This window comes from Mustela lutreola, chromosome 7, assembly GCF_030435805.1.
Source record: "Mustela lutreola isolate mMusLut2 chromosome 7, mMusLut2.pri, whole genome shotgun sequence".
In the NCBI taxonomy this organism is placed as follows: Eukaryota; Metazoa; Chordata; class Mammalia; order Carnivora; family Mustelidae; genus Mustela; species Mustela lutreola.
In genome coordinates this window covers 9,817,102-9,844,402 of record NC_081296.1, presented here as the reverse complement: position 1 = coordinate 9,844,402, position 27,301 = coordinate 9,817,102, and the positions used below count along the sequence as shown (strand labels likewise).

The following is a 27,301-nucleotide window of genomic DNA, read 5'->3' as shown; positions in this document are numbered from 1 at the left end:
ACCTTGTGGTACTCATGCATAAGATCCAAGCCACCCCGATCCAAAAGCCCCACCTCAGCCCTCTCCACCCCACCCCCACCCCCAGGCTGCTGGGGGGGAGGGGTCCTCTCTTCTCAGCCCTGTCTACCCCAAGTGTTCCTGACCTAGAGGTGTCCTGGAGGACCCGAACCCTATAGCCCCAGCATGTCCCCTGTTTTGTCTACCAGTCCTGTTCTCCACGGTCCGTGTCTGGCTGTGTTAGGGCCTTCCCTGCTGGGCCAAAGGAGAACCCCGGGGGGTCTCGCCTTCCTCCTCAGTCCCTTCTCCTGCCACCCACAAGCTACTCCGGGCCTGATTCTTCGGCAGTTAATGTTGTGTCTGTACTTCCAAATCTCAGCCAAGCCTGCTGCTGGCTCCTCTGGCCCATCTGAGGATGACTTGGGTCAGGAGAGCTGGCAGTGAGCATACATGCACACGCACCTATTCCTTGCTCTGGACTAGTAATGCCCTCCCTGGCCATCTGTAACCCGCAGTGCCAGGACCTCAGCTGAGGCAGTGACTCAGCTGCCTGGACCCACCTCTGAGCCTGTGTATTCTGGACATCTCTCCTGGAAGCAAGAAGAGCAAGTCCCCCCTTCCCTTTCATGGGCCTCAGCACAAACATTCCAAGGTAGGTGGGGGGGTGCCTCATAGCCCACAGGGACTGGCTATCACCCAGTCTTCTAGGAAATACAGCAGAGAAGGGGGGGACAGAGGCTGCCCCAAGATTTTAGGCAAACAGCCTTTATCTTGCTGTGTGTGACTGCAGCTTAGTAATCTGTGAACTCTTAATAATTGGGTCACTGACCTTTTAGCTCTGCTTTTCCCCCTTCCGGGGTAGTGAAGGCGTCCACGAGTCCATTCCAGTGTTAGTACTCCACTGGCAGGAGCCTACCAACAGCTCTGGATTGCCAGGCCCTGGTGGGACGGGGCTGGCGTGCCCACCCAGCTGGATGTGGTTAGGGGACTGACCTGCCACCCCCCCATGTTGAAGTAGGCTGCTGGAATCCATTAATCTACGATTTCCCATGTCCCTGTCCAGGTAGGTCAGAAACGCTTGGTTGCCGCAAGGTTTCACCTGGAAAAGGTGAGGATGATCCAGGTGGGTTCGGGAGAAGTCAGGAGCCTAATGTGTTGGAAGGGGCGAACATCTGCTCAGTGTTCACAACAAGCCACGCGCAATGCGAGGTATTCTCACTAAATGATCACATTACCGGAGAAAGACGATCATCTTCCTCTGACAGGTGAGGAAGGTAACGTTAAGAAAACTTAAGAACTGGCTTTGTGCACAGATCTGAGTTCAAACGCTGACCCCACGCCTTATAGTGAGTGAGTCACCCTAAGCAAGTTAACTAACCTCTGTTTTCTCCTCCATAAACTAAGGCTAATGTTGCCTGCCCTACCGGTTTAGATAGAAACGTATGCTGTGGGCAGGGGTCCTAGCACTGTTTCTCTGCTCAGCCAATAGGGCCAGTACTAGTAACTTGTGTAAAAGATTCAGGATGGAGCAAGCAAGCCTAGTTCAGAGAATGTCTTTTTTTTTTTTTTTTTAAGATTTTATTTATTTATTTGACAGAGAGAGATCACAGGTAGGTAGAGAGACTGGCAGAGAGAGAGAGAGAGCGGGAAGCAGGCTCCCTGCTGAGCAGAGAGCCCGATGCGGGACTCGATCCCAGGACCCTGAGATCATGACCTGAGCCGAAGGCAGCGGCTTAACCCACTGAGCCACCTAGGCGCCCCCAGAGAATGTCTTTTATTTCTCTGAAGATTTCATTTATTTGCGAGAGAGAGCGAGCACGCGAGAGCAGGCATGCACACAGGGGGATGGGGGTAGGAGAAACAAAGGGAAAGGGAGAAACAGACTTAGTGCTGAGCACAGAGGACCAGGTGAGGCTCCATCCCACACCCCCCCGCCCCGCCCGAGATCATGACCGGACCCAAAATCAAGGGGTGAGAGTGAGAGGCTCAACCCACTGCCTAGAGCCTGTCTTTTATCTTTTTTTTTTTTTTTTTAATTTATTTATTAGACAGGGATCACAAGTAGGCAGAGAGACAGGCAGAGAGGGCAGGAAGCAGGCTCCCTGCTGTGCAGAGAGCCCGATGCGGGGCTCGATCCCAGGACCCTAAGATCATGACCCAAGCAGAAGGCAGCGGCTTAACCCACTGAGCCACCCAGGTGCCCCTAGAGCCTGTCTTTTAAAATAGGAGAAGGGAGTTGAGGGGAATTAGAAGGGGAGGTGAACCATGAGAAACTATGGACTCTGAAAAACAACCTGAGGGTTTTGAAGACGGGGGGGGGGGGGGGGGGGGGGGCCGGACACCAGGTGGTGGGTATTAGAGAGGGCACGGATTGCAAGGAGCACTGGGTGTGGTGCAAAAACAATGAATACTGTTAGGCTGAAAAAAATAAATAAATTTTAAAAATAAATATATAGGGCGCCTGGGTGGCTCAGTGGGTTAAGGCGCTGCCTTCGGCTCAGGTTATGATCTCAGGGTCCTGGGATCGAGTCCCGCATCGGGCTCTCTGCTCAGCAGGGAGCCTGCTTCTCTCTATCTCTCTCTCTCTGCCTGCCTCTCCGTCTACTTGTGATCTCTGTCTGTCAAATAAATAAATAAAATCTTAAAAAATAAATAAATAAATATATAAATAAAATAAAATAGGGCTGGGAGGCCACAAGGGTGGAGGAACTTGGGCCCGCCCTCATCCCTCAGCGGAGAACTAGAAACTTCTTCCCAGCTACAAGCCTTGGGCCTGGACTTCCCTTACTCACCACCCCTGAATCATTTCCATTCTTCACTTTGAAAAGAGCCAATTCAATCCCTCATTTGCATTAACCTAGTTTCAATCCCCGATTTGCATAGAGGCCCTGAATGAGAGCGGCCCTTGCCACCTTTGGCCTTTTTCCGCTCAGCCTCTTCCTTGTCTTCCTTAGGATGCGCGGTGAGGTTTTGGCCTGGGACTGGGCATCCCAAATGGCAGAACTAAATGCCCAACCAAAACTCCCGTTTGCTTCCGTTTTCAGGGAATGCCTTCTCGGCTGACACTTGCCCAAGGTCATAAAACAAATTCAAACCCAGGTTTCCTGATTCCCAAGTTCAGTGCTCAGGGGGATTTTTTTTTTTAAACTGTGGCCACTGAGGCAGGCTGTTCCCTAGGATCTGGAAGTTTTAGGTGTGGGAGCCAAAGAACTCATTGCCCTGTAAAGTGCTAAGTCTAGAAGCATGTACTTGGTACAGAAAAGGCACATCAGGAGGTACTCTTGCGGCAAAGTTCCTAGAAAACAAGTCCGAAAGAATGGTATTTTTTTCCATGGTACCAGCAAAGGTAAAAAACAGAAGTGACTAGAAATCACTTGGGAAGACAAGGACCAGGAGGGAGCTAAACTTTGAGAGGAGGCTTCTAGTGAGCTGGGTAGTCTGTTTTAGTGTCTTACACACACACACACAGTGGCATTTTCTTCTGAGGGTGCACCAGCATACCTCAAACCGCAACTCCCAATTCCCACCTTTCACAACTTCCTCTTTCTTCCTCCCACCATTTTCTTGGAAGGTGCCCATCCCCTGAAACACAGAGAACATCACCTCTTGGTTCCTGGTGATCTTCTCCCAGAGGATACACTAGAAACAAGTTCTTGGTCATGTTTGGCAGCCAGTGGAAGATTCGGGCGGGCATTCAGCAATATTCAGTCATTTTGACCATAATGCCAAACAAGATTGCATTCTGTAAAATCACACTCCAAAAATAGCAAGGCTTCTGGGAAAAGGGGGTTAGGGCAGACCACACAGAAACTATGGGATTTTGAGGCCAGAGCACAAATAAAACAGAACCAAGCCCAGCGACGGAAATGCAGTTAAGCTCCCACTGGCCATGTGCACTGGTCCTTGTGCCTCTACTCCTGGGGCTCACACTTCTTCCTGACACGCAGAGACTAGTTCTATCAAAATAAAAAACGTGATCCAGGAAGGGACCTTCTTCATCAATTCTGTAAAACAAAGGGGAGGGCGGTGCCTTCCCAGCATCTGTCTTTCCACTCCATTTCCCTAGACAGCCTAACACAGTGGAGATGCTAATAGTGATTTTTGAAGCTACTAAACCAGCCACTATTCGTAATAAAGGAAGGCACTTCTATAAAATGTGCAGCTTTTTTTCTTAAGGTAATTCAATCCGGTCCCTGACCACTTCAAAATATTAATGTTCTGGGGAAAATGTTACAGGAACTAACTTAATTTCTGGTTATCCTGACACCATTTCTCTCTTTACCAATTATATATGTTATTTCCCATTAAAGAAACAACTTTATACCCAAAGCATCTTAAAAACAGTCATTAAGATTCTGGTACCAATTCCAGTGTGTGAGTTCTTCCCACACACAAAGAAATTCTCAGACACTAGCTGGCTGTCCTATAATTCAGCTCAATCCTGGCACCATCTACCTGGAAAGACCCTCACATCCAACAAGTTTAGGGCTCAGTCCTACAAGACACACACCCCCACGCCATATGCCCCCAACCCATCAGAAGCCAATCACCTGTCCAGGAACCTGTGCTTCTGAACAAGAGGTTCAATCGGAAGTTCCAAGGACCACAACCCCCCTCCAACTAGGGTTCAATTACTTTGCTAGAATGGCTCACAGAACTCAGAGAAACGTATTACTTACTAGAATACTAGGTTATTATAAAAGGACCTGACTCAAGAACAGCCAGATGGAAGAGATCCACAGGGCAAAGTGAGATGTGGGGGTGGGGGTGCAGAGCTTCCATGCTGTCTTGGAGCGTGATACTCTCCGCAAATCTCCAAGGGGTCACCAACTCCAGAAACTCTCTGAACACCCATCCTTTTGGATTTTTATGAAGGCTTCATTTCATGGCACTGGCCACTGGTGATTGAACTCAATCTTTAGCCTCTTCCTTCCCAAATCAGGGGGTTGGACTTGAGTCCTTGAGTCAAGGTTGGCTTCCCTGGCACCCACCCCCAATCCTTAGGTTACCAAGGGGCCTTCTAAAACTCACCTCGTTAACGTAACGCAAGACACCCTGATTGCTCTCAGCACAGGAAACTCCACAGGTTTTAGGAGTTTTGTGCAGAGACCAAATATAAATATCTATTTCTTACTATGTATCACAGTATCACAGTCTTGAAAATAGTCTCCACCTCACTCTGATGATTCCTTCTCTTCTAGACCGGAGGTCCTTGAGGCGAATACGCACTAGAGTTCACATCTATGACTCATCCGAAACCCAGAAAGAGAAATGTACCCCTGGCCCTATGTCTGCCGTCTCCTCGGACCTATGTTTCATTCCCAGGGCAGCCCGACTGCCCGTGAAATCAGCAAGCGTCAGCTCGGGGACGTCCCCCCTCTGCAATGAGCAGGTACAGGGGAAGTAGGGCATACCGGGACCAGGAACCTCAATTTTGATCACAGAAAGCAACTTCCCCAACTCTGAGTGAGAACACAAGGCTCCTTCTGAAGCAGAAACAGAAATTCCATTTCACCGGCTTCCATCACATAGGCCGCTGAGTGGAAACCAGGAAGCTGGGATCCAGGACGCAGCCGTGCTACCGGAACCACCATCCAGCAAAGACGCAGACAGAGGCAGGCCTGAGACTCTTGCTCCCTTCCACTCTTTTAGCAAACGTTCACTGAGTGCCTTCTGCGCCAGGCACTGGGACCAGTGAGGACTCCAGCAACTCAGGGAGGGATCAAGAGCCCCAGCCCAGAAGCGAGAAATCAGCCTTCTCCTCCTGTACCATGAGTGATGTAAGACTCTTAGCCAAGTCGCATCTGGCCATGATTCCCCCATTTGTAAAATGGAGAGGACAATTGAACCCTGCTTATCTCACACAACTGTTTCAAAACAGATAGGACTAAATGCTTAAAAAGAAAAAAAGGAATGAAAAAAAGAAAAGAGAAGAAAGGAAGCACCTGGGTGGCTCAGTTAAGCAACTGCCTTTGGCTCAGGCCATGATCTTGGGTTCCCGGGACAGAGCCCCATACAGGGGTCCCTGCTCAGAGGGCAATCTGCTTCTCCGTCTCCCTCCACAACGCCCCCCACTTTGGTGTGCATGCTCTCGCTCACTTTTTCTCATAAAAATAAAATATATTTTTTAAAAAAAAGAAAGAGATGGAAAAAGGAAGAAATTATTTCCTAGGCTAGGCTGAAACACTTTCATGTCAAGTACAAAGGGAGGAAAATACAAAATGGTTCATGACTAAGGAACTACATAGAACTAGTTTCTTTGCATGAGTCTAGGAGCTTTCACACAACTCCGGGCTTTTAGGAGGTCAATTCATTTCCTTCAGTTCTCTCTTTCTGCATCCAGGAAGCTGATTCACTGTGAAGCAATGGAACACTCAACTATCAGCTTGGAACAAGGGAAAGACACCCTAAGAGACAGCTCTCTCTGCACAGGGAAAAGCCAGTCATCCTTAAAGAACAAATCAGCCGAGGGGCGCCTGGGTGGTTCAGTGGGTTAAAGCCTCTGCCTTGGGCTCAGGTCATGATCCCAGGGTCCTGGGATGGAGCCCCACATCGGGCTTTCTGCTCAGCAGGGAGCCTGCTTCCCTTCCTCTCTCTCTGGCTGCCTCTCTGCCTACCTATGATCTCTGTCTATCAAATAAATAAAATCTTTAAAAAAAAAAAAAAAAGAATAAATCAGCCGAGACCCACACGATGATAAACTCGTTTATTTCTCTGCATTTAGTTGGCTGCGTGCTGTTCCCTACAAAGACGGGACAAGCACATAATGTCCACAGGCCGCACCACCCATCAGAGGTCCAAGAGAAATCTCTGTACCTGGGCCAGGTACTTGGGTTTCAAATAGTCGCCCAGCTCCTCCTTACAGACCCAGACGTGCTGGCCCTTCTTCCTGGTCTGGGAGAAGTCTCCAGTTACTAGCAGTGCTTTGAAGAAGAATACTTTGGCCCCGAGGCTACTCTCTGTCCGCATTGCTTGAGGGAACTTGAACTTGTAGTGGCCACAGGGGGCATTTCCCAGGAACTTGGCTTCCAGGTTGTTTTCTGAAGGGGAGAGGTGAACAGGGAAGATGAGGATGGACCCACCTGTTTACTGCGGCTCCCCCAGTCAGCGGGGGTCTGAGAGCCATTTCCTGCCTGAGGTAAAGCAATCCCGGAGAGTGAGGATGAGGGTTGTTCCTGAGGAGGCTCTCCGCCTCTCCATCCATGGGCTCACGGGCTCCACATTCACTGGGTCCATCCGGTGTGTGAAGCTACTGCTCTCAGAAGGAAGTCAGCGATGCTGTTCAGAGACCACTAGCTGGAGTCAGAGCCCCAAGTTTCTAGACTCAGCCCGGCCACCAGCCACCGGCGTCGGTCTGCTGATGAAGGACCAAGACGCTCAGTTATCTGTAAAGCAAAGCTCATAAGCCTTTCACAGGGACTGTCACTTGAAAAGCATAAAAAGGACCCAATTTGACTTCTGTGGGGTGAAAACATCATAACCAAAGTTAAAAGACAAAGACAGATGGTTGGATGTTATCTAGAATCTCTAACAAAGGGTTAACCACAACCAAGCCATTTCAAAGGAAGGGGGAAGGACAGATCAGTCCAGCACTTGGGAAGCCGCCCGCTAAACAGAAAAAATAAAGCTGGAGTCCACCCACCTCGGTCCTCACTTCTGAACGGATACCACACGGATCAAAGACGGAACAACAGAAATTTCACTTTCATAAAAAGGCTGAGTATTCTGGATGATGGTTTCATGGATGTTTAATACTTTCTGAATTTCTTTGTATTTTCAAATTTTTCATTAAAGGGAAAAAAAATAAACCTAAAAGAGTACTAGAAAAAATGTGGAAAAAAAAATAGAAAAAATGTGGGATACTCTCTGGATCGTTTTTGAGAGGGAAAGCCCTCACCAAGACACAAAATCTTTAAAACCAGTAAGAGAAAAAAGTGTTTATTTACATAAAACTAAATCTTTCTACAAGGAAAAAACGAAGCGTTAAGAAGTCAAAGACAAAACGGCACACTAAGAAAAATATTTTCAACACACTCCACAAAGGAAGTGTCTTCAGGTGTAAGTACGAGAAATCAATGAGGAAAAAGTTTTAGAAGGAAAACTTTCTAAAAGAAAAGTGAACTAAGCGTATGAACCTACAGTTCACAAAAAAATAAACACCACTGACCTATAAACTCATGAAAAGATGTTCCATCTTATTAACAATTTAAAAAATATAGATTCAGACATGTCATTATTACTGAAGTCCCAAAACTCTGAGCTGTCCTCTGCTTGTCAAGGACAAGAGGAAAATGGGCCCTCACACACCATCACGGGGGGAGAGGTTAGCGTGAACCGCCCTCTTTGGCAAGAGTCACCAGTTTTAATTCTGTGAACCCTTTCCGCCAGCGACTCTGCTTCTAGAACCTGAGCCTCCCAGATACGTTTCTCTGCCTGTGTAAGCTGAGTACACAAGGACGCTCATTACAGCGTATTTGTAAAAGCAGCAAGACAGGTGAACTGCAGCACACGCATATTATAACATCTATGCTGGGGTTAGAAAGCGTTAAGGTATGGCTTCACACGCTGATACAGAGAGATGCTTAAATGCCGCACAGAAGAGAAACAAAGGTATATAATCAGGCTCCATATGGGGGAGAAAAACCAGATGAAGTATGTATGTGCTTGTAATTTTTAAAAAGATATACCAAAAAAGAGAAAATATATATATATATATATATATATATATATACCCCCAAAATTAAATGAATAAAAAAATAAAAGAATACACCAGAAACTGTTAATGAAGGATGCCTCTGAAACAGGAAAATCACTTCTCGCCCTATCTTACATTCGCTAAACACTATATTGATAGTTTTTTTTAACCATATATAACGAACTGCTTCTCTCAGTACTAACGAAAACAGAAACAGAACCGAAGCAAAACTACTATTGGCATCAGAGAAGGAACTGATATGTGAGCTCACCTACAACACAAAATGCCAGCAGGGGTATCTGTGAGTGGTGGAATTACACTGGCAAGTTTCTTTATACTTTCCTGAATTTTCCACTTATTTCACTGAATATTTTTCTGTCTTCCCATTTTTTTTATTATGTGGAAAATTTTTTCTATTTTTCTATTTTTTCTATTATCTATTTTTCTTCTCTATTTCTTCTCTATTAAAATACAGTTAAATCAAGATGAAAAAAGGAACAGTTCATTACAAACTGAGCAAAGAATCATGAAGAAATACACGTGGCCAATAAACACATGACAATATGGTCAATCTCACTAACAATCAGGAAAATGCGAATCCAAAGGAGATCATTTTGACTTGGACAGGCAAAAATTAAAAAGAATCGTCCATGTGTCGTGGGGTCGGGACAAATGCGCACTTCTCTATGGCCCTCCTGAATGGCCAACGGTATGTACATTCTGCAGGACAAGTGGGCAAGACCCATGGAAAACGTCAATGTGTCCCTCCTTGACCATTAATTCCACCTCAAGGAATTCCGTCTTGCGGGACTTAGGAAGAGAGGTGCCAATGGGGAGGAAATAAATGGACTCTTACACATACACACACACACACAGAGATGTACATATACACATTTTTACATTTCTTGAGTTCTCCTTTGCCATTTTAATTATTTTCTATTATTTGCCATTTTAATAACTCCGCAATAAATGACATGTTTTATTTGTTATCCTCCTGTTTAATGTCAAAATCTCTTTCGTAGCTTTCCTTTCGCATCTATTTATTACAGCGGGAACATTACAAGGACACTGGGTTCCGCGGTAGAAACCCTTTCCACGTGGCATACGGGAGGGACAGTGGAGCGGCCGTCGTGTGTGTGAGGGAAGCTGAGCATCTGAACAGTGATCCCGCCACCACCTAGAGGACAGCAGAGGCCACGGAAGCACGGGAAAGGTCCCCACCCACGCCATCGTGTCTCGCTCCCACTCTCACAGGCCACACAGGCCCCTTGTGGGCAAGGAGCAAGGGGGCACACAGCGGCTGCTGCTTTGTTAGCAGGCGCTTGTGCTGGCGACAGGGCCAATGGAGCAGCATTGATCCTGCCAAATCTACATGTCCGATAAACATTCCGCGAGCATCTACTGTGAGCCAGGCACTTTGCGGAGAGCCGGGATGATGGGGAGGAACAGATGCCGTCTGGACCTTCAAGGGAGTCAGAATTCTAGCTGGGAGGAGAATGTGCCATACACCGATTACTGGACACTGCAGTAAGTGAAAGAGGTGTTCCCCCCTGGAACATGAGCTCCCACGGAGCAAGGGCGGTGTCCTGTTCATCTGTGACCCCACTGCCTGCACGGTGTCCAGCAAATGGGAGGCTCAGAGTAAACATTCATTGCAGAAGGTGAATAAATGCACACACAAATGCTGCAGGAACCTAGAGGGAGGAGTAGCTCTGTCTACCTGGAGGCTTGGAGAAGGTTCCAGCACAGAATGTATAATGTACAAGCTGAGTCTTCAAAACGGAGTCGTCAGACGAAGAAGGAGCAAACCGTTTTCAGAGGCCAGCATGCCACAAAAGAGACGCACAAACAACCACATTACTGGAGGAATGCAGAAGGTCTGCTCGGTTGAACTCAGACTATATGTCAGTGTGTGGCCAGACGGAAGACTGGCAAGCTCAGGACCAGAGCAAATGGATTTGTAGGCCGTGCTCGAAAGCCTGAACTTCTATGGGAAACCCTTTAGGCAGAGACACGACAGGGGATGTGTCTGAAAACTCACTCTGGCAGCGCTGAGGGGCACAACATGAAGGCAAAAGGGAACTTATTTGGCACCTACTTCAAAGGTCCAGCACCGTGGTTCTCAACCACTGTGACTTCACTTCCCAGGCAGTATCTGGCAATGTCTAGGGACAATTTTGGTTGTTACACTAGGGGGAGTGGAGATGGGCCAGCGCCACTGCTACCTAGTGAGCACAGGCTGGAGATGCAGCCGGCCTCCCTCAATGCGCAGAGCAGCCCCCACAAAGAATTACCTGGCCCCACATGTCAACAGTGCCAAGGATGAGAAAACTTAATCTGACAAAAGGGTGATAGCTAATGCTGTGGGAATAAAAAAAGAAATATTTAGAACCGACCAGGAGGGACTTGAGAACTTCAGGATGTCAGAATGAGGTCAAGAGATCCTGAGGTTTCCAGTTGGGTAAATGCATTGTCAGGCCAGTAAGCAAGGCCGCGGGGACAAGCAGAGGCACAGGCTGCGAGTGGTAGGACTGTCAATTTTGAGAGTACACACTGGTTTTTCAATCTCAGCAAGGGACAGGGAGAGCATGGGGATGGCACCTGCCAGCCTACCTCCCCGGACAGTACTGTAGCAGACCCTAAGGTGTGTGCGGAACTGGATACTTGCCCCTCAAGCCAACCATTTTAAGAGAAGCAAATAAGCCTCTTTCATAGAAAGTCTAGGAGGCACCTTCCAGTTGGCTGCCCGCGCTGGGCCCTGGGGCAGAACCTAAATCAGAGCAGAAAGAGCTTTATCAGGGGTAACAGAGTGTCAAATACTGAGTCACCAAGACGTCTTCCTCAAAATGACACCAGACAGCCAAGAAATGCAAAATGTCCTCCTTTTCAAAGAGAGACTCAAAATTCAAAATCAGTTTGAGAAGGCAGTGGATTATCTACACAGGTGTTCTGAGACACCAAGTCCTTTTTTAGCATCTGAAGTATGGGCTAAAGAGAAATCAGGAGTGACGGGTCATATTCCATATATGAAAGAACTAAACACACTTTCAAGTTCTCAGTACAGTATGTTGCTTTAAAAAAAAAAAAAAGGGTAACTCTATGCAGAGCAGATCGGGAAAAGAGCCATCCTATGCAAAGGTGAAATAAAATCCACTTCCTCAAGTAATCCATAGATTAAAGTAATCAAAAACGTGAGAAAAGATAAAAACCAAACAGCAAATCATGATCATTTTTACGAACAATAAATAACGAAGCTTTCAGTGGTATAGAAACTGGAAAACATTTTACTGTAAATACTGATGGTTGGGAATCCTGTCTGAACGGTTAGTTCCGCTGGTGTTCCAGAGACAGAAATGCCATTAATGGGAAGGTAAGTAGGACCCCTTGAGTCAGCAGGACCTGCGATGGCTACCCATGACAATGAAATATCTTACAATCACGGGCTCAAGGGAAGATGTGGGCCAATTAAACCGGAAAAGGTACTAGAATGATCCATTCCTATGGAATATGCACAACTGTGGAAACCTGGAAATGAAAGTTCTGTACTTTGTCAGGAAGACACAGCTGACTGAGCAGAAACTGAAGCTCTCCATCCTTCAGGTAGGACAGCAGCTGCTCAGTGAGGCAGCCACAAAGGGCCCCTAAGCCACAGTGACCTGCTTAAAGAGAGGCACGGGAGAAGGAAGGACCTAAAACCACACTCTTCAATTCTGCACAGGAGGTAAAGGCCCAACAAGAGGATCTCTTCAACCAATCCAGCAGCTTCGCCAACGTCCCCGGGCTTGGAACTAAGACCAAGCAGAGTCTTCCTGTAGAAAGGAGCCATTGACTACAACTTCCAGATCAAAACCTATTGACAGACCTCCTGCTTTCCTTTCAGAAGCAGCAGCCGCCGCTGTGGTGGATATTATTACTTGGTGAATGAAAAAGTAGATTAAGTGGGGCGGGGGGGGGGGGCTCAACTCACACAAAGGATGGGAAAAAAAATACAGAGTTCAAAAAACATATATTTTTTATAATGAAAGAATTATTTTTTCTACCATCAATAAGACCCATGTGCTATATTAGAAAGAAAAAAGAAAATTTAAAAATCTCAGTTGAACAAAGATTTTCACCTGACCTAAAATTTTTTCTAGGTGAAATTTTTATAGATATCAAAGTTCCCATTAAGACCCCCCTCCAATCCTTCCAGCCGTCATCACAAGCCAGTCTGCAAATTCCAAGGCTGAGTGTGAAAGGAGTCTTGTGAGGTTCGGAGAGAGGCAGAGAACTCACCTGAGAGCGTGGCCAGGGTTCGTTCTGCTGTTCCTCGGAGGGTCTCCCCGGGCTGCCACTCTGCCTGGGGAAGCATCCAAACATCCTGGTCTCCAAGCTTCTCTTTGACCAACAGAACAAGGTTCCTGTCTAGCTTCCGGTGCAATGAAGTTCGGTCATTCTTTTTATCGGCTTCTATGAAGAAAAGGGGATCAGAGAAGACAAAAAGACTGTGATCTGCCAGAACCAAGGAGAACAGTTTTACAGTCTTCCTTTAAGGTAGAGCTACAACCTTTACCATCTTAAAATCAAATTACGACCCTGACCCATCTCTCTAATTCAGACCTCTTTCGGGGTAGAGTCTCACAATCTTAAGAAAACTACAATGAAAGAAGAGAAGACCAAAAGCTGAACTTCTCCTTTGAAGAGCACTACCTTGTGCAGGTACTTTGAGCCTTTGGAAAAGAAGCTATACCCAAACTACTTCAAACACTACGACTTCACTCGTTTTGACACTATTACTGACTTAACTTGGCCCCACTTTCTCTGTTCTTCGGTCTTCATCTGAGATAAGAGAACTCAATCCTCTGCTTTGGGAGAAATTTCAGATGACACACAGAAAACTAGCGGGAAAGGCTTGATTTTCCTCCCACTCTCACCCCCACACTAGGAAGTAAACTCAGATACATTCATGAAGTTTAACTGAGAAAGAATAGGTTATCCCAACACTCTTACCTCCCACTCAAAAATAGCACTGGCCTTTAAAAATTATATTCAGCTGGAAATGAGGAACAGGGAAAAGATTTTATTTTTCTCCCACCCAAAGAAGCTTTGCAACCATTTGCTACTTAAAATACAAAGCAGAGGCTAAGCAAATGTCCTTTGAGAACCAAAATACCCCTTTTCCTTTTCTCCTGCTGGCCTAAAAAGACCACAAACCTGTTATACGAGCTCCAGGTTTGAACTGTAGGAACTTCTGCTCCCATGCGTCTTCCATATCCTGCGTCAGCAGTACATTCTGTTCATCTCCTTCTTCATCATACAAGTCAGCTTTCTTCTTTGCCAGTTGCTGGGCTTCATCTAAAGCACGAAGCTCATGGTCTGAATACAAACTTCTCTCTACTTCAATCTGAGAAAATTAAAAGGACAAGAAAAACAAAACAAAACAAAACAAAACAAAAAACAGGCAAGAATAGAAAACAGAGCTATATAGCACACTTGACATACCACCCAGCATAACCAGACGTACAATTAAAACACCACAAGAAAATAAAAAGAAAGAAAAACAGTCACCTGCACTTTGGGCTTGAGTTACATTTGCTAAAATGATAGAATGTGATTGGAGGGCAAGCTGCTACAAAGAACAGAGAACTGGGACAGGCACCGCCTGCCCACTTAACCACACTCCAGCCCTGTCAGCCCTTGATCTCACCAGACTCTCCTGCCTCAGGGACTTTACAGATGCTGTTCCCTCTTCCAAGAATGTTTTCCCTCATGCTCTTCTCCTAGGAGATTGCTACTCATCCTTCAGATTTCAGATTTAAGTACCACTTTCTTTGACACCAGCCACAAAATCAAATTAGATGTCCCGGTTAAAACCTTTATTGTACCCTGTGTTTTCCTTTATTTCACTTACCAGGGTCTGCAGTTATACAGTCATGTGATTATTTGGTTATTGACCCGCCCACCTCCACTAGACTGAACACTCTGAGAACCAAAGGCTTATCTGTCTTACTGGTTCCTAGCACTCAGCACAGTGTCCATACAAAATAGGCGATAAATGATTATCTATAAAATAATTAATCAACTATTTGCAGAATAAGTTAATGAGCCAAGTAAAAAGCAGGAAGTGAAGTTTGGAGCTCCCAGCAGCCAACACAAAAAACATCTCAGATTCTAACCAAACAACCTTCAATCGCCGTCTATGGGGATTTAAGCCCCTCACAGCCCTCACATTGAGTATTTGCCCCTGTTTCCTCACTTGCCCCTCACACACAGACTTTATCACAGCCATCTTATATGTTTGCCCATTATATTCTCCTAAAACACTACATCAGACTCTAAATTTCAGACATTCAGACTACCTGCGATAGGAACTAAGCCGTCTTGTTCAGCACCGCGTACCTACCATATTCAGCGAGAAAGAAAAGCAACTCTAAAGAGCTGCCTGGCGCGACAACAAAGAATCCCAGTGAAAACAAACTTTTACTGAACACCTTCTTTTTTTTTTTTTTTTAAAGATTTTATTTATTTATTTATTTGACAGAGAGAGATCACAAGTAGGCAGAGAGGCAGGCAGAGAGAGAGGAAGGGAAGCAGGCCCCCCTGCCGAGCAGGGAGCCCGATGTGGGACTCGATCCCAGGACCCTGAGATCATGACCTGAGCCGAAGGCAGCGGCTTAACCCACTGAGCCACCCAGGCGCCCTACTGAACACCTTCTATGTACCAAACCAACCCAGTAAGGTAGATACCATCGCGCAGGTTGAGTACCCTGAAGTTCAGAGAGGTGAAGTGACTTCCCCAAGGTCACTGAGACTGGTGCCGGAGACGGGATCGAACCCTGGCCCACGGTGCTTCTCTTGGTTCCCCAACAGCACCTTGAAGCCGCTAGCCGCACTTCAATCCTACCTGCTGTAATAGAGCCGCCATCTCTTCCTGCAATGGGGTCAGCGGCTTCGAGACCAGCGGTGGCCGCTGCAGGCACACCGCGCCCAAAAGACGCCATGGAGACCCGCTGATCGAGGGTGCAGCCGCAAGGGCTAGGCTGCGAGAACCCAGGCTACCGGCCCAGAGCCCCTCGAAGCGCCACCTGCCCTTCGCCACCCCAAACAGAGACTGCCTTATGGGCGCCGCCATGCTTCTGCCCTCCCACAATGTACCGCGGCTCCCTGCGGGGTCCTGGACCAATCCCATGCTCCCACAAGGCAGCGCGGGAGCGGCCGGCGGAAGAGTTCTGTCCCGGGAACTACCAGAACGAACCACTCCAGTATGGAGGGGTAGGCGAAGGAGTTTAGGGGAAAGGGAAGAAACTCCCAGTTAGCACTCGAAAGGACAATTATTGCAGAGCATTTAAATGGGAATAAAGAATCTTTAATGGACCTCAAGGAGTGGAATGAGATGATTTTCCTTGTAGCCCCCCCCACGAGCACTCGAGGTGCTGGTGCCTCTCCAGCTGCGCCAACCTCCGAGGTCGCCGCGGACGGAAGCTGACGGGGGTCAATCCAAGTCATGCAGGTGGTACGAAAGACGGGGTCTTGGCTCTTGCGGTCTTGGGGTTGGCCACCGACGCCCAGGTAAGAATGATCACCACCTCCTCCCCGAACGCACGGCCATCCCCGCGACTGCGCTCCTGCCTGTGTCCCTGAGCCGCCTGCACCTCACCGAGCTTTCCCTCCCCGCAGGGTCGTGGCCGGGGCGCCAGCCTCCACCATCCACACCGGCGCCCAACAGCTGCAAGACGCGGCGGCCAAGCAGGAGGTTGAGGAGAAGGCGGCGGATCCGGCTCCGAGCCGCAGCAGGTTCAGGTGAGGGCCTCTTAAGCCCAGCCCTCGGGACACCGGCACTGCGGTCCGGAGCCCGACAACCAGTGAATTCTCAACTCTGCCCTTGACGTCTTTGAGACCCTAATGCAGATGAGCCTCTGAGCCCCGGCTTTCTCGTCTACAAATGGAGAGGATGCCGAAAGAGTTTGCGAGGATCCAATGAGATGAGCCTTGGCAAAAAGTGGGCGCTCTGTGAACGGTTAGATGAATGAATGAGTTAATGTCGGAAGTGTATAGTAAATACCACCTTCTGCCCTCTGAGAGGGGTGTCACGGCAGACTAACAGCCTTCCCTTAGATATAAAATGGGAGTTGGGGGAGCAGGGGCTGCTACACCGCGGTGTAGATTATTGAGTTGGGGCAGGGGGGTTTTGTGCTCACCCCTAGGGACTGGCCCCTTGCTTTCCATCAGTGCTGCTACCCCTATGTTCATTCGCATCCATTCAACAAATGTTTACTGAAAACCTGTTTGGTGCCAGGTACTGTGCTAGGTGCTGGGAGTACAAATACAAAAGATCATTCTTTCCCCACCAGTAGGTCACAGGCTACAGAGGAAGAAGACAGTCATGCAAGCATTTTCGGCATAATCTGGTCAGTAGTGTGCTGGAGTAAGAACTGGTTGGTAGGAAGTGTGAAGGACTGAGTGTCTCACTCCTGAGGAAGTCAGGCAAGACTGCCAGGAAGATAATGTAGAGCTAAGAACTGAATTGAACGGGAATTAAGCTGGTCAACATGGAAGGCATAATTTTAGGCAAAGCTAATACTCTGTGTAAAGGCATGCAGTGTGAAAGCACATGGTATATTCAGGAGTGTGCCTGATGGCAGATGAGGCCAGCAAAAGAAGGAATCGGAAGGCTGAGGGTCTTATCTGTAACAGTGCTGCTTTCAGACTCTTCCCACTATAGACAGTGGGAAGCTGCTGAAACAATTCAAGCCAAGATTCTGTTGGGGGTCATTCAACAATGTCAGGCACTGTTTAAGGCATTAGGGACACATCAGTGACCATACACCCCAAAAATCCTGCCCCTGTAGAACTTAAATTCTAGTGGTTAGGGGGCAGTGAAGAGAAAACATGTAAAACGTGAGGGTATGACAGATGGTGAGAGTGTGTCTGTCTAGTGTTTGGGAGGAATAGCGAGGTCAGTGTGGAGTGAGGAGTGCAGGAGAGGATGGGGAGGAGTCGTGCAGCTGACACCTGGGGCTGCATCTGTTCCAGCTCGTAGGACCTCGTGAGGACTCCAGCTTTGACTCTGAGTGAGATGGAAAGCCGTTGGAGAATTTTGAATAGAGACTTGAAATGATGTTGCTTCATTTTAAAGAGTCCCTTTGGCCGCCGTGTCGATATCACAGTGCAGAGAAGGAAGGATGGAAGCTGGGAGACATCTTCTAAGCAGTTCGATATTTGAAACATTCCAGGCAGGAAATGATGGTGGCCTGGACCAGGATGACAGCTTTCCGTGTAGGACATACAGAAAGTGGGACCAACAGGATGTGTTCATGTAAGGTGTGAGAAAAAGAGAGGAAGGAAGGAACACTAAAATTTTTGGCTTAAGCAGCTGGAAAGGTGGAGTCGTCATTTCCTAAGATGGGGAAGGCTGCAGGAGGTTGGCTTTGCTCGGTTAACATCCAGTGGAGGTACAGTGTTGGCTTTTGGAATGGAGTTCAGGGGACTGATTGGGGCTAGAGACACACATTTGATTCATCATACAGATGATGCTTAAAACCACAAGACTGTACAAGATCATCGAGACAGTAAGTGTAGATCAAGAGGAGCGGTCCAAGGACTGAATCCTAGAACCCTCTAACATTTAGAAATTTAGGAGACCAGGGGAATCATCAAAAAAGACAAGGAAATTCCTGAGAGGTAGTAAGAAAACTGAGAGGGATTTTTTTTTTTTTTTCAATGTAGTTCAAGACTGGAGAGATCAGCTGTGTCAGATGTTTTATGAGAAGTTACCGGGCTGATGATGGAACTGCTCATTGGTTTTAACATAGTGAGTTGGTCGATGACCTTGCCTAGAGCATTTCTGGCAGAATAATAGGGCTAAAGTCTGATTGGGGTGGGTTCAAGGAGAATAGAAGACAGAAAGAAACATCAAGTGTAGTCAGTTCTTTGAGAGGGAATCAAGAAATGGGCAATAGCTCAGGGAGGCTTTGAGATAAAGAGGGTTTTGTTTGTTTTTAGGTTGGGGAATTGAGGACATGTTTTGCTGATGGGAATGATACGGGGGGTGGAAACATCACTGGAGTGATGTCCTTGAGAGGCAAACGCAGGTGGAACATCACAAGAGGAGAGAAGGCAGAGATTGTGGGCACAGATGTTTGGTAGTGGAAGCTGGGAGAAACTGATTGCTTGTATTTCTCTGCGAAGGTCATCAGCTGGCCGTGAGGAGACAGGAAGGAGGTAGAGGCTTCAGGGGACAAAGGAAGGCATAAAGTAGTCATCCAGGAGCCTGGAAGGATGATTGAATTGGGGACATGCGTACAGTGCTGAGGGCCCACTTGATGTCAGAAGTCATTAAAATAAAGCAGTAGTTCTCAGCTGGGGCAGTTTGGCCTCCAAGAGGACTTCTAGCAACATCTGCAGGCATTTTTGCTTGTTACAACACAGGGCAGTGGAGGGACAACTAGTGGGTAGAGGCCAAGAATGCTGCTGAACACCCCACAAGGCAAGGCCAGCCCCTCACCACCAAGAATTATCTTGCCCAACATGTCAGTAGTGCTGAAGTTGAGAAACCATGATATGTAGAGAGACCAGTCGACACTGGCGTGGATTTTTCTCTGGCCAGCTGCATAGAAGCATGCCCAGGCTTGATGTGGCTGGAGGGATGGATTCAGCCAGGGTTAGGGTTTGCCGGGAAGGTACGATGAAATAAGAGGAGGCAGAGGACTGAGGGGGTATGCAAGGGAACGATGATAATGATTGGTTATGAAATTTACTGGAGGCCAGGAGAGAGGTGAGGGCCTGGGGGCGGGGAGGGAAAGTGAGCCAGCAGGAGGGTCGGTGGGCTGGGAAGGATTCCTGGAGTAGGGGTCGCATGGGTGTGCCTGAAGGTAGGTGGCCTGAGTGTGCTGCTTAAAACCAAGGTCGTGAGGAGGTTGCAGACCTGGCAATGACAAAGGCCAGGAATGACCACAGGAGGAAGCAGCAGGCCAGGATAGAGGACACAGGATCACTGGAGAAAGGGAGGTCAAGAAACAACGCATACAGCTGGAAGGATCTTGTGGATGCCACACGTCTCATTGTGACAGGAGTGGTGAGCCAGGAGCTCTCATGCTGCATTTTTCTACATTTATTTGCATTGTTAAACAGTCGTCTCTAGCCACCATTAGCACGTGGGTTGCAGACTGTGCGGCCAGGCTTTCTTTATCTGGAAGTGGAAATACAGCACACCCGGCCCAGGTCCCAGCATCTGGCGCACTGTCAGGGGTCGTTCAGGGTGGTCGCCCTCCCTCCCGTGCCTGAGCTGCTTGCGGTAGACATCAGCCTTCCCTTCCAGCCCTTCAGCAGCAGAGAGCAGAGACTGTTTGCAGTGCTCAGCCCTTCCGTTTTCCTGACTCTGAGGACAGGTATGAAAAGGCAGCAGACCCCCACGGCTTTGTCTTTCCTTTGTCTGGGCTTCTCTTCGGGGAACCACTCGCTCATTTGTACTTGAACCTGCTCGGTTTCGAGGCCTGATCTTGTCTGTGCCTTCAGTTAAGTGGTTCAAGTTCCAAATCCTCCCGAGTTCAAAACCCTTACTGTATATGAAAGCATGGTATTAGTATGGTCACACTTGAGTAGGCTTAGTTCTCGGACCCCTGAGTCAGGAGGGAAGTGACCCGTGGGGAATCGATGTCCTCTCAGAGCCTCAGCCGCTCTCCATCTTGGCTTGTAGGTTGAAAAGCCAGCAGCCTGCTCAGGGCCCCATCATCTCGACATCAGGCCTAGCAGGGAGGATCACACTTGTAACTCTTGACGACCATTTGGGTATTTTCTGTTTTGTTTTTGAAAAACATCTCTAGGAAAGCAGGTGGGGCTCGTCATCAGGATAGCACTCTTATATTTTCTGAACCGCAGTCTGTTGAATTTCAGGAGGTGTGGGGAGGTACAAACACGGGTCTGGTCCATGCATATAGGCAGGACGCGACAGCAGGCTTACTTGTGTCTGGAATGTTGAAGGACAACGCTGTGTTTGAGTACAAGGAAGCACAGCGTGGCAGACTGGGCCTTGAATGGAGGCAGATCTCCTAGGCACAAAGTCTGGCTTCCCTTGCTGACCCTGTTCTCCTATTTGTGCCTCAGTTTCTCCACCTGCACACTGACCTAGAGTACTGACCTAGAGGTAGCCAGAGGACAGATTAGACCGAGACAGAGAAAGATCTTGAACTCAACATAATGTCTAGATCAGTATTCTCAACCCTGGGTTCGCATCTGGTTCACTGGGGATATTTTAGGAATAGATTCTCGGACCCCATCCAGAAGTGAGGCATCAGGATTGAGCATCAGAACCACGAGATTCTGCCGTTCAGCCAACACGGAATGCTACTGGTTTAGGATAGATATTGGCAAACTGGGTCCCTACCCAAATCTGGCCAGGTGCCTGGTTTTTTGTAAATACCATTTTTACTGAAACATAGTCAAAATAGTCACACCCATTAATTTACCGTTGTCTGTGGCTGTCTTTGCACTTGAGGCAAAACTGCCTAGTTGCAACAAAGACTCCGTGGCCTGCAAACCCTAAAGTATTTACTATCTGGCCCTTTACAGAAAAGACTTGCTGACTTCTATCATGGGGGATACAGGATTTTTTTTTATAGTAATGATACTACAAATATTATTAAAATTATTTTGTCCTTTTTTATAAAATAGTCAAGCTATCATCTGAAACCAGAAATAGAGGTTTGACTTTATTTTTTTATTTTTTTAGTCGCAGAAAGAGTGGCCCATAGAGAATTGAAAACAGTGATCTGAATGTCCCAGAGGGACACAGGAAGGTAGGGAGGGTGGATTAAATGCTCTTTTTCTCCTAGTGGAAAGTCACTAGGTGTGTCCATAGGCGACACTTAAGGAAAGACTGCCTCAGCCCAGTGTTCGTGGGAACAGCAGTAGCACCAGATGGACTGGGGACAGCTATCCCGGGAGCAGGTCTGGGGTCCAGGGCTGTTGGTTTTCACTGACTTAAAAAAAATCGGGATTGGGGCACCTGGATGGCTCAGTGGGTTAAAGCCTCTGCCTTTGGCTCAGGTCATGATCCCAGGGTCCTGGGATCGAGCCCCACATCGGGCTCTCTGCTCGGCAGGGAGCCTGCTTCCTCCTCTCTCTCTGCCTGCCTCTCTGCCTACTTGTGATCTCTGTCAAATAAATAAATAAAATCTTTAAAAAAAAGAAAAATCAGGATTTACCTAAAGTGTTTCTTTAATTACAGCATTTACCCTCCAGTTCCAGGACAGGAGAGCCCTCTGAGGTGGGCAGGGAAGAAATTCGAGGAGATCCCAATCGCACACATCAAAGCATCCTACAACAAGTAAGAGGGAGGAGCACCTGGGAAGATCTCGGGGGGCTTCTTTCCCCTTCGTGGGGGAGGGCAAGCCCAGGGGGCCACGTTCTGCATGTTAATGTTGATGTAGGGGTCCCCCAGCGCCCCTCCTCCTTATTTTGGGAAACCACCTCTGCCTTTATAAAATTTCTTTAGATTTCATGAAAATGTTAACTAGGTTGGACAGATCCTAGTGTTAAGCTTTCTTAGCCTGCCTTAGGACTAGTATTTCCTGGTTCTCTGAAGTCGGAGAGCGGTTATTAGAGTGCGTGTGTTAAGTGTTATGGATACTGGGGACAGAGGATGCGTGAGATACACGTGAGACCGGTGGCTTCAGAGTCTATGATTTACTGACAAACTCACCAAAATGTAAATCTGCACGTAAGTATTGTCCCTTGGAAGCGACTTTGGGCGACTGTGCCCTGACCTCCAACCTTGAAGGGCTACGCAGAGTCGTGATTTAACGTGTGACTTCCAGATGAGTGTCGGGGCCTTCCCAGCTGCATGTTGGCAACAGAAACCTTGCTGACCGCAGGGACAACTTTGCAGATCAGCCCCCACTGCGAGCTGGGCTCAGCCTGCCCAGGAAGCGATTCAGAGAACCGTACAGGGGACTGTGGGTCGGGGATGGCGTGTGCACAGCTGAGATGCCATAGGATTTGTCCAGCATTCATGTGATAAGCTCGAAATGAGAGAAACTGGGTTTCTTTTTCTTCCCTTCTCAGACTGATAAGGACACAGGGTAGCACGCTCTGTATAAGCGCCGATGGCCCACCCCACGTGTCTCTATTGAAGTTGTGTCAGGGACAAGCAGTTCTCCTGTGCTTTATTCGGCACAGAAAACCTGGGAGCCCTGCCAGGGGGAAAGGGCAGTAGTAGCCAGACCAACAAGCCGATGGTCTGGACCCGGGACCACCCACCGGCCTCCCCGGAGCTGCTTCTCCACCTCCCTCTTTACCGGGAGTCCGCAGGGAGCTCCTAGACCAGAAGATAGAGAGACACTGGCCAAGGGGAAATGACGAACGTATCTTAAGTATTTCTTGAAGTCAGTTGGGGATGACTAGAGAAGTTTCACTTAAAAAAAGCTTTTTGATCGTAGAACAGAGTGTCATTAGCATTAAAATGACCCAATAGCGACTATTGCTCACTTTTTTTAGGTATGAGAAAGGTTTTATGGGATTTTTTTAAGCCATCATCTTTTAGAAATGTGTACTGAAATACTTCCTGATGAAATGATGGGTCTGGGATTTGCTTCAAAACAACCCGTTGTGGGGGAAGAAGGGAGTGGAAACAGAGGAGACTAAATCGGATCGGAGCTAATGGTTCCTGAAGCTGGGTCCATGGGTGTGCATATCCTCTTCTCTTCATTTTTGGGTATATTTGAAACTTTCTCTAATGAAAGCCTTATTTTTTTAAATGACCTGATGTGAAACATCTAACTTCTTGGGGAAAAAAGCCCGACACGGGTATCCAATCTAATTTTAAACACCAGCCACAGGGAAGACACCAGGAGGAAAACGTGCCAGACTTCTTCTGGGTTGACATTTAACCACTCCGGATTCTGCAGCTTGTCCTAGCTCAGACCCCTAAAACAAAATACCACAAACGGGGGGCTTAAACAACGGACATGGATTCCTCACAGTTCTGGAAGCTGGGTGCAAGGAGCCAGCATGGGGGGGTTCTGGTGAGAATTCCTCTGAGTTTCAGGGGACCGGTTTCACGTTGTGTCCTCTCATGATGGAAGGGGCGAGGGAGCTCTCTGGGGCCCCATCAGCCCTGCCACCTACTCCTCTCCCAGAGACATGACTTTTGGGGGGACACAAGCATGCAGTCCATAACGGAGCGGTCCTCAGATGATATGATGAGTCTGTTTTTGATGAGGCTTAGGGGGTGATTCTGACCTTTCCTGACACCTTCTGTAGGAGCTCAAAAGGCATTCATCGGAGAAGCTTAAAAGGAGAGCAGCCAAGCGAGGGCTTTTATCTTTCTCACTCGGGCTTTTGAGGGCCTGGCTTAGTGCTCTAACTGCCCTGACCAGTCATTATGTCCTGCGCTCTCCCTGCCTCCCCAGCACACAGATCCAGGTGGTCTCCGCCACTCACCAGCCCCTCGCTCGCACTTCTTGTGGCACAGAGGGATTCCGGAATGCCAAGAAGGCCACGGGCATCGCCGCACAAACAGCAGGCATAGCTGCCGCGGTGGTAAGTGTGTGTTCTTTCTGGCTCGCTCTGTGGTGTGTCCTGTTTTCTGCCTGGCTCATGGCCGTGAGGAAGATTCTCCTCGACGTCATTCAAAAGCAGTGGTGTCTGACAACTCCTGTTCGCTACTCCAACCCTGTGCAGTCTGAAGAGGTCTGTCTCTCTCTTTCTCTCATGCAACACCGATTTCACTGTGAGCTATTCAGACCTTTCTAGAAGCAAATTGGCAGTAGCTTCAAATTTTAGTATATTTATTGATCATCTGCTGTACGCCAGACAGTTTACGTTCATTACCTTAAATCCTCAAGACGCTCTGTATTACCCGTGTCTTTGAGAGCCAAGGAAGGTCCAGAGCGAGACTTGCTTTGAGTCCTTGGTCTGGGGCCCTGGCCTGTGTACAGTCTGCCATGCAGCCCACCTTACAGAGGCTCTGCTCTGCCAAACTGGAAGTACTTCCTGAAGGAGAACCTTGGCCTTCAAACAAAGCCCGATGCCCCAAAACATTATTTGCTGTATATTAATGATCATCAAAATATAGTACGGATTGTATACACTTAAAATGTCAGTCTTAACAGTGGCTTCTGTGTGTTTTCCAGACTTTCTGTAATGAACTGATTTTATAATCAAGAAAGAAAATTTGAAATGATAACACTTAAAATTTTCAGTAATTTAAAACAATAACGCTTTTTTTTTTTTTTAATGGTAACGGTTTTTAAGTGGGTTATTTAAGTGAGGTCTTAAAATTCTGCCTTTACTGAGAAAAATGTGAGCAATGTTCAGGAATCTCCATCAGGTGGCAGTGCTGCCCTGGGATAACAGGGGACACAGGCGGCTGTAAATCTAGAGTTGGACATGTTCCCATTCCGTGCTTAGCTGGTGTCTGCCCTGCACCGCATTCATCTGTCCTTTGCTGCCTTCTGTGTTTGCTGTCTGGTTACATATGTGGGTGCCTTTTCCCCCAGCACTAACCACTTGCTCCTCCTCTCCAGAAAGCTGCAGGAAAGGGTGTGACCCACATCCGAGTGGTGGTGAAGGGCCTGGGCCCAGGGCGCCTGGTAAGTGGCCGGGAGGCTCTGCGGCATGTGCACTTCCTTAGTGAGAGAAACGGGGCTTGAGCATAGAGTCAGGAGAGGGGAAGAACCCTCTCCTTGAATTCCAGGACTGCTTGAGTTTCTGTCTGATCTTCTAACCCACTGAGCTTCTCAGAAGCAAGCCCAGGCCACCGAGTCTAATTCATCAGATGCTTACGGCGTGCCTGCTGCGTGCCAGGCACTGGGCATGGGAAGGTGCTCCGTGAGGTTGTCACAGTGGGTACCCCAGTACAGACCGGTGGGTCCAGCTGGTAAAGCTCGTGCCCAGGGTGCTGGGAGCCCACTGGGTATATCCTCAAAGAGGTGACATCCATACTGATTTTCCAAGAACAGCAAGGCATTAGTTAGGTGTGCAGGGAGGGAGGGGACATTCCAGGCAGAGGACACTACACAGGGTAATGCTTAAGGTGTGTTGGGGTTTACAGGTGGTCCCAGTTTTCGGATCATAAAGCACAAGGTAGGAAGTGACAGGTGCTCCTGGAGAAAGGGACGGCCGTGAGGACACAGTGACAGGGTTTGGTTGGGAGTCCATGGAGAGAGAAGACAGTCAGGACCGTAGGGAGCAGAGCCCCCACCCCATCCCTCCAAGCCCTGCCTGCACGTGCTGGGCCATCGTGTCTGGGACCATGGCATTCTGCTGTTCCTTCTCTTTGCAGTCTGCCATCAAGGGACTCACCATGGGGGGCCTGGAAGTGATCTCAATCACAGACAACACCCCCGTCCCGCACAACGGCTGCCGCCCCAGGAAGGCTCGGAGGCTGTGATGGAAAGGAAGCCTGTCCCTGAACTGTCCTCAAGTCCCATGTCCAGTCGGACGTCGTGGAAGGCACACGGAGCTCTTTCCGGAGCCGGGCTCGCTGGAGAACCCTCGGGGAGCAAGGGGGAGCTTTGCCCCCTCACGTGGTGGCCTTGCTTGTTCATTCAACTGGAGACCGGTGTCCAGAAGGGACTCGAGAGGACCCCCAGTGCACCTGCAGCCCAGACTCCGAAACCAGTAAATGCTGCCTCTGCTCTGCAGAAATAAAACACTTTCTACCACCTGTAGTCACCTGTGAGGTTTCTGCCTGCCGAGTTGCGAACAGTAATCCCCGCTGACTTCTGAATGTAAGGTGACTGTGAATGGAGGCGTGAGACCCCAGGCAGAGGGGGGAACATACACTGGAGCCGCCGCTTACCCAACAGCCTCCTCCCTGCTCCCAGGTGTTTCCTTTGGGGCCCCAAATGGAGAGCTTCTTGCCTCCTCCCTCTGGAATGCTCTGGTGGTGGGAATTCCGCCACTAGCAGGCATATTTTAAGTTTGTGCCAGCGGTGTGGGAGGACTGCCTGAGCTCCCTCGCGGTGACCTCTTCCCCTGCGCTGGGGGACTTGAGCAGTCCCCGCACCTGAGATCCAGGGACCCTGAGGTGGGGAGGGAGAGGGGAATAAGAAAGGATTCTCTCCAAACTGGCTGGATGGAGGGACGGGCAGGAGCAGTAGTTGGTGTGGAGCCGGGATGGTGGGGACACAGGTGGGCTCAGCTTGGGAGTCCCAGGCAGGACTAGCTGCTCACTGACTGCCTCTGAGCTCCCTGGACACCACTCAGAACCGAAGGCGAGGGTTCCGGAGACCTGACAGGAGGGACCCCACCTCCTTGGGCAGAAAGGGCCAGAACTGAGAGCACCACAGTCAGGAAGGAGCAGGCACATCCACAGGAGCGCCCTTCCTCCCACGTGAGCAGGGACGGGCCAGGTGAGCCAAGAGGCCGGTGGCCCACATCTGGGCCCCGCTGGCTGGGCAGTGCGATTGGCCTGGACTCCAGGGACTTCATCCATAGGTGCCCTTTTAGACAGGAAAGCTGCTGGGTTATGCGGGGTTGGAGCGGGGAAAGACCACAACTTGGGCATGAACTTGAAAGGGAAATGTCTCCCTACTGCCTTCTCTCCCACCCTTGGCAGGACCTATGAAGGTTCACTTGTGACCCCTGACTAAAACCCAGCTGGAAGCCTGTCGGGTTAAGGCCATTGCT

General features: G+C 48.6%; 2 protein-coding genes across 3 annotated transcripts; one reads left to right on the top strand and one right to left on the bottom strand.

Annotated features, from left to right (window-relative positions):
- Nucleotides 1–6,686: 6,686 nt before the first annotated feature.
- Nucleotides 6,687–15,844, bottom strand: MRPL46 (mitochondrial ribosomal protein L46). 2 transcript variants are annotated; one of them, XM_059180035.1, is made up of 4 exons: nucleotides 15,576–15,838; nucleotides 13,886–14,075; nucleotides 12,968–13,141; nucleotides 6,687–7,037 (listed from the first exon to the last, which is right to left on the bottom strand). In XM_059180035.1, the coding sequence occupies exons 1-4, from the start codon at nucleotides 15,801–15,803 to the stop codon at nucleotides 6,787–6,789; spliced, it is 843 nt and encodes a 280-aa protein (XP_059036018.1). In that variant the 5' UTR covers nucleotides 15,804–15,838; the 3' UTR covers nucleotides 6,687–6,786. The 2 variants fall into 2 exon arrangements, with proteins under 2 accessions (XP_059036018.1, XP_059036017.1); XM_059180034.1 differs by lacking the exon at nucleotides 6,687–7,037 and adding an exon at nucleotides 9,670–10,177 and having other exon boundaries at nucleotides 15,576–15,844.
- A 54-nt stretch (nucleotides 15,845–15,898) lies between these two features.
- Nucleotides 15,899–26,340, top strand: MRPS11 (mitochondrial ribosomal protein S11). The gene is made up of 6 exons (XM_059180037.1): nucleotides 15,899–16,240; nucleotides 16,349–16,471; nucleotides 21,897–21,995; nucleotides 24,079–24,208; nucleotides 25,195–25,260; nucleotides 25,953–26,340. Exons 1-6 carry the CDS (start codon nucleotides 16,176–16,178, stop codon nucleotides 26,058–26,060), a joined length of 591 nt encoding a protein of 196 aa, XP_059036020.1. The 5' UTR covers nucleotides 15,899–16,175; the 3' UTR covers nucleotides 26,061–26,340.
- The last annotated feature ends 961 nt before the right edge of the window (nucleotides 26,341–27,301 follow it).

Excerpts from the sequence above, each read along its gene's own strand:
- MRPL46 (XM_059180034.1), bottom strand. The coding sequence starts at position 15,803 with ATGGCGGCGCCCATAAGGCAGTCTCTGTTTGGGGTGGCGAAGGGCAGG. Across the intron at positions 14,076-15,575 it reads TGGCGGCTCTATTACAGCAG|ATTGAAGTAGAGAGAAGTTT; the intron begins GTAGGATTGAAG and ends TAATTTTCTCAG. Across the intron at positions 10,178-12,967 it reads AACCCTGGCCACGCTCTCAG|CTAGAATTCTGACTCCCTTG; the intron begins GTGAGTTCTCTG and ends TTCTCCTCCCAG.
- MRPS11 (XM_059180037.1), top strand. The coding sequence starts at position 16,176 with ATGCAGGTGGTACGAAAGACGGGGTCTTGGCTCTTGCGGTCTTGGGGT. Across the intron at positions 16,472-21,896 it reads CCGAGCCGCAGCAGGTTCAG|CATTTACCCTCCAGTTCCAG; the intron begins GTGAGGGCCTCT and ends CTTTAATTACAG. Across the intron at positions 25,261-25,952 it reads GCCTGGGCCCAGGGCGCCTG|TCTGCCATCAAGGGACTCAC; the intron begins GTAAGTGGCCGG and ends TTCTCTTTGCAG.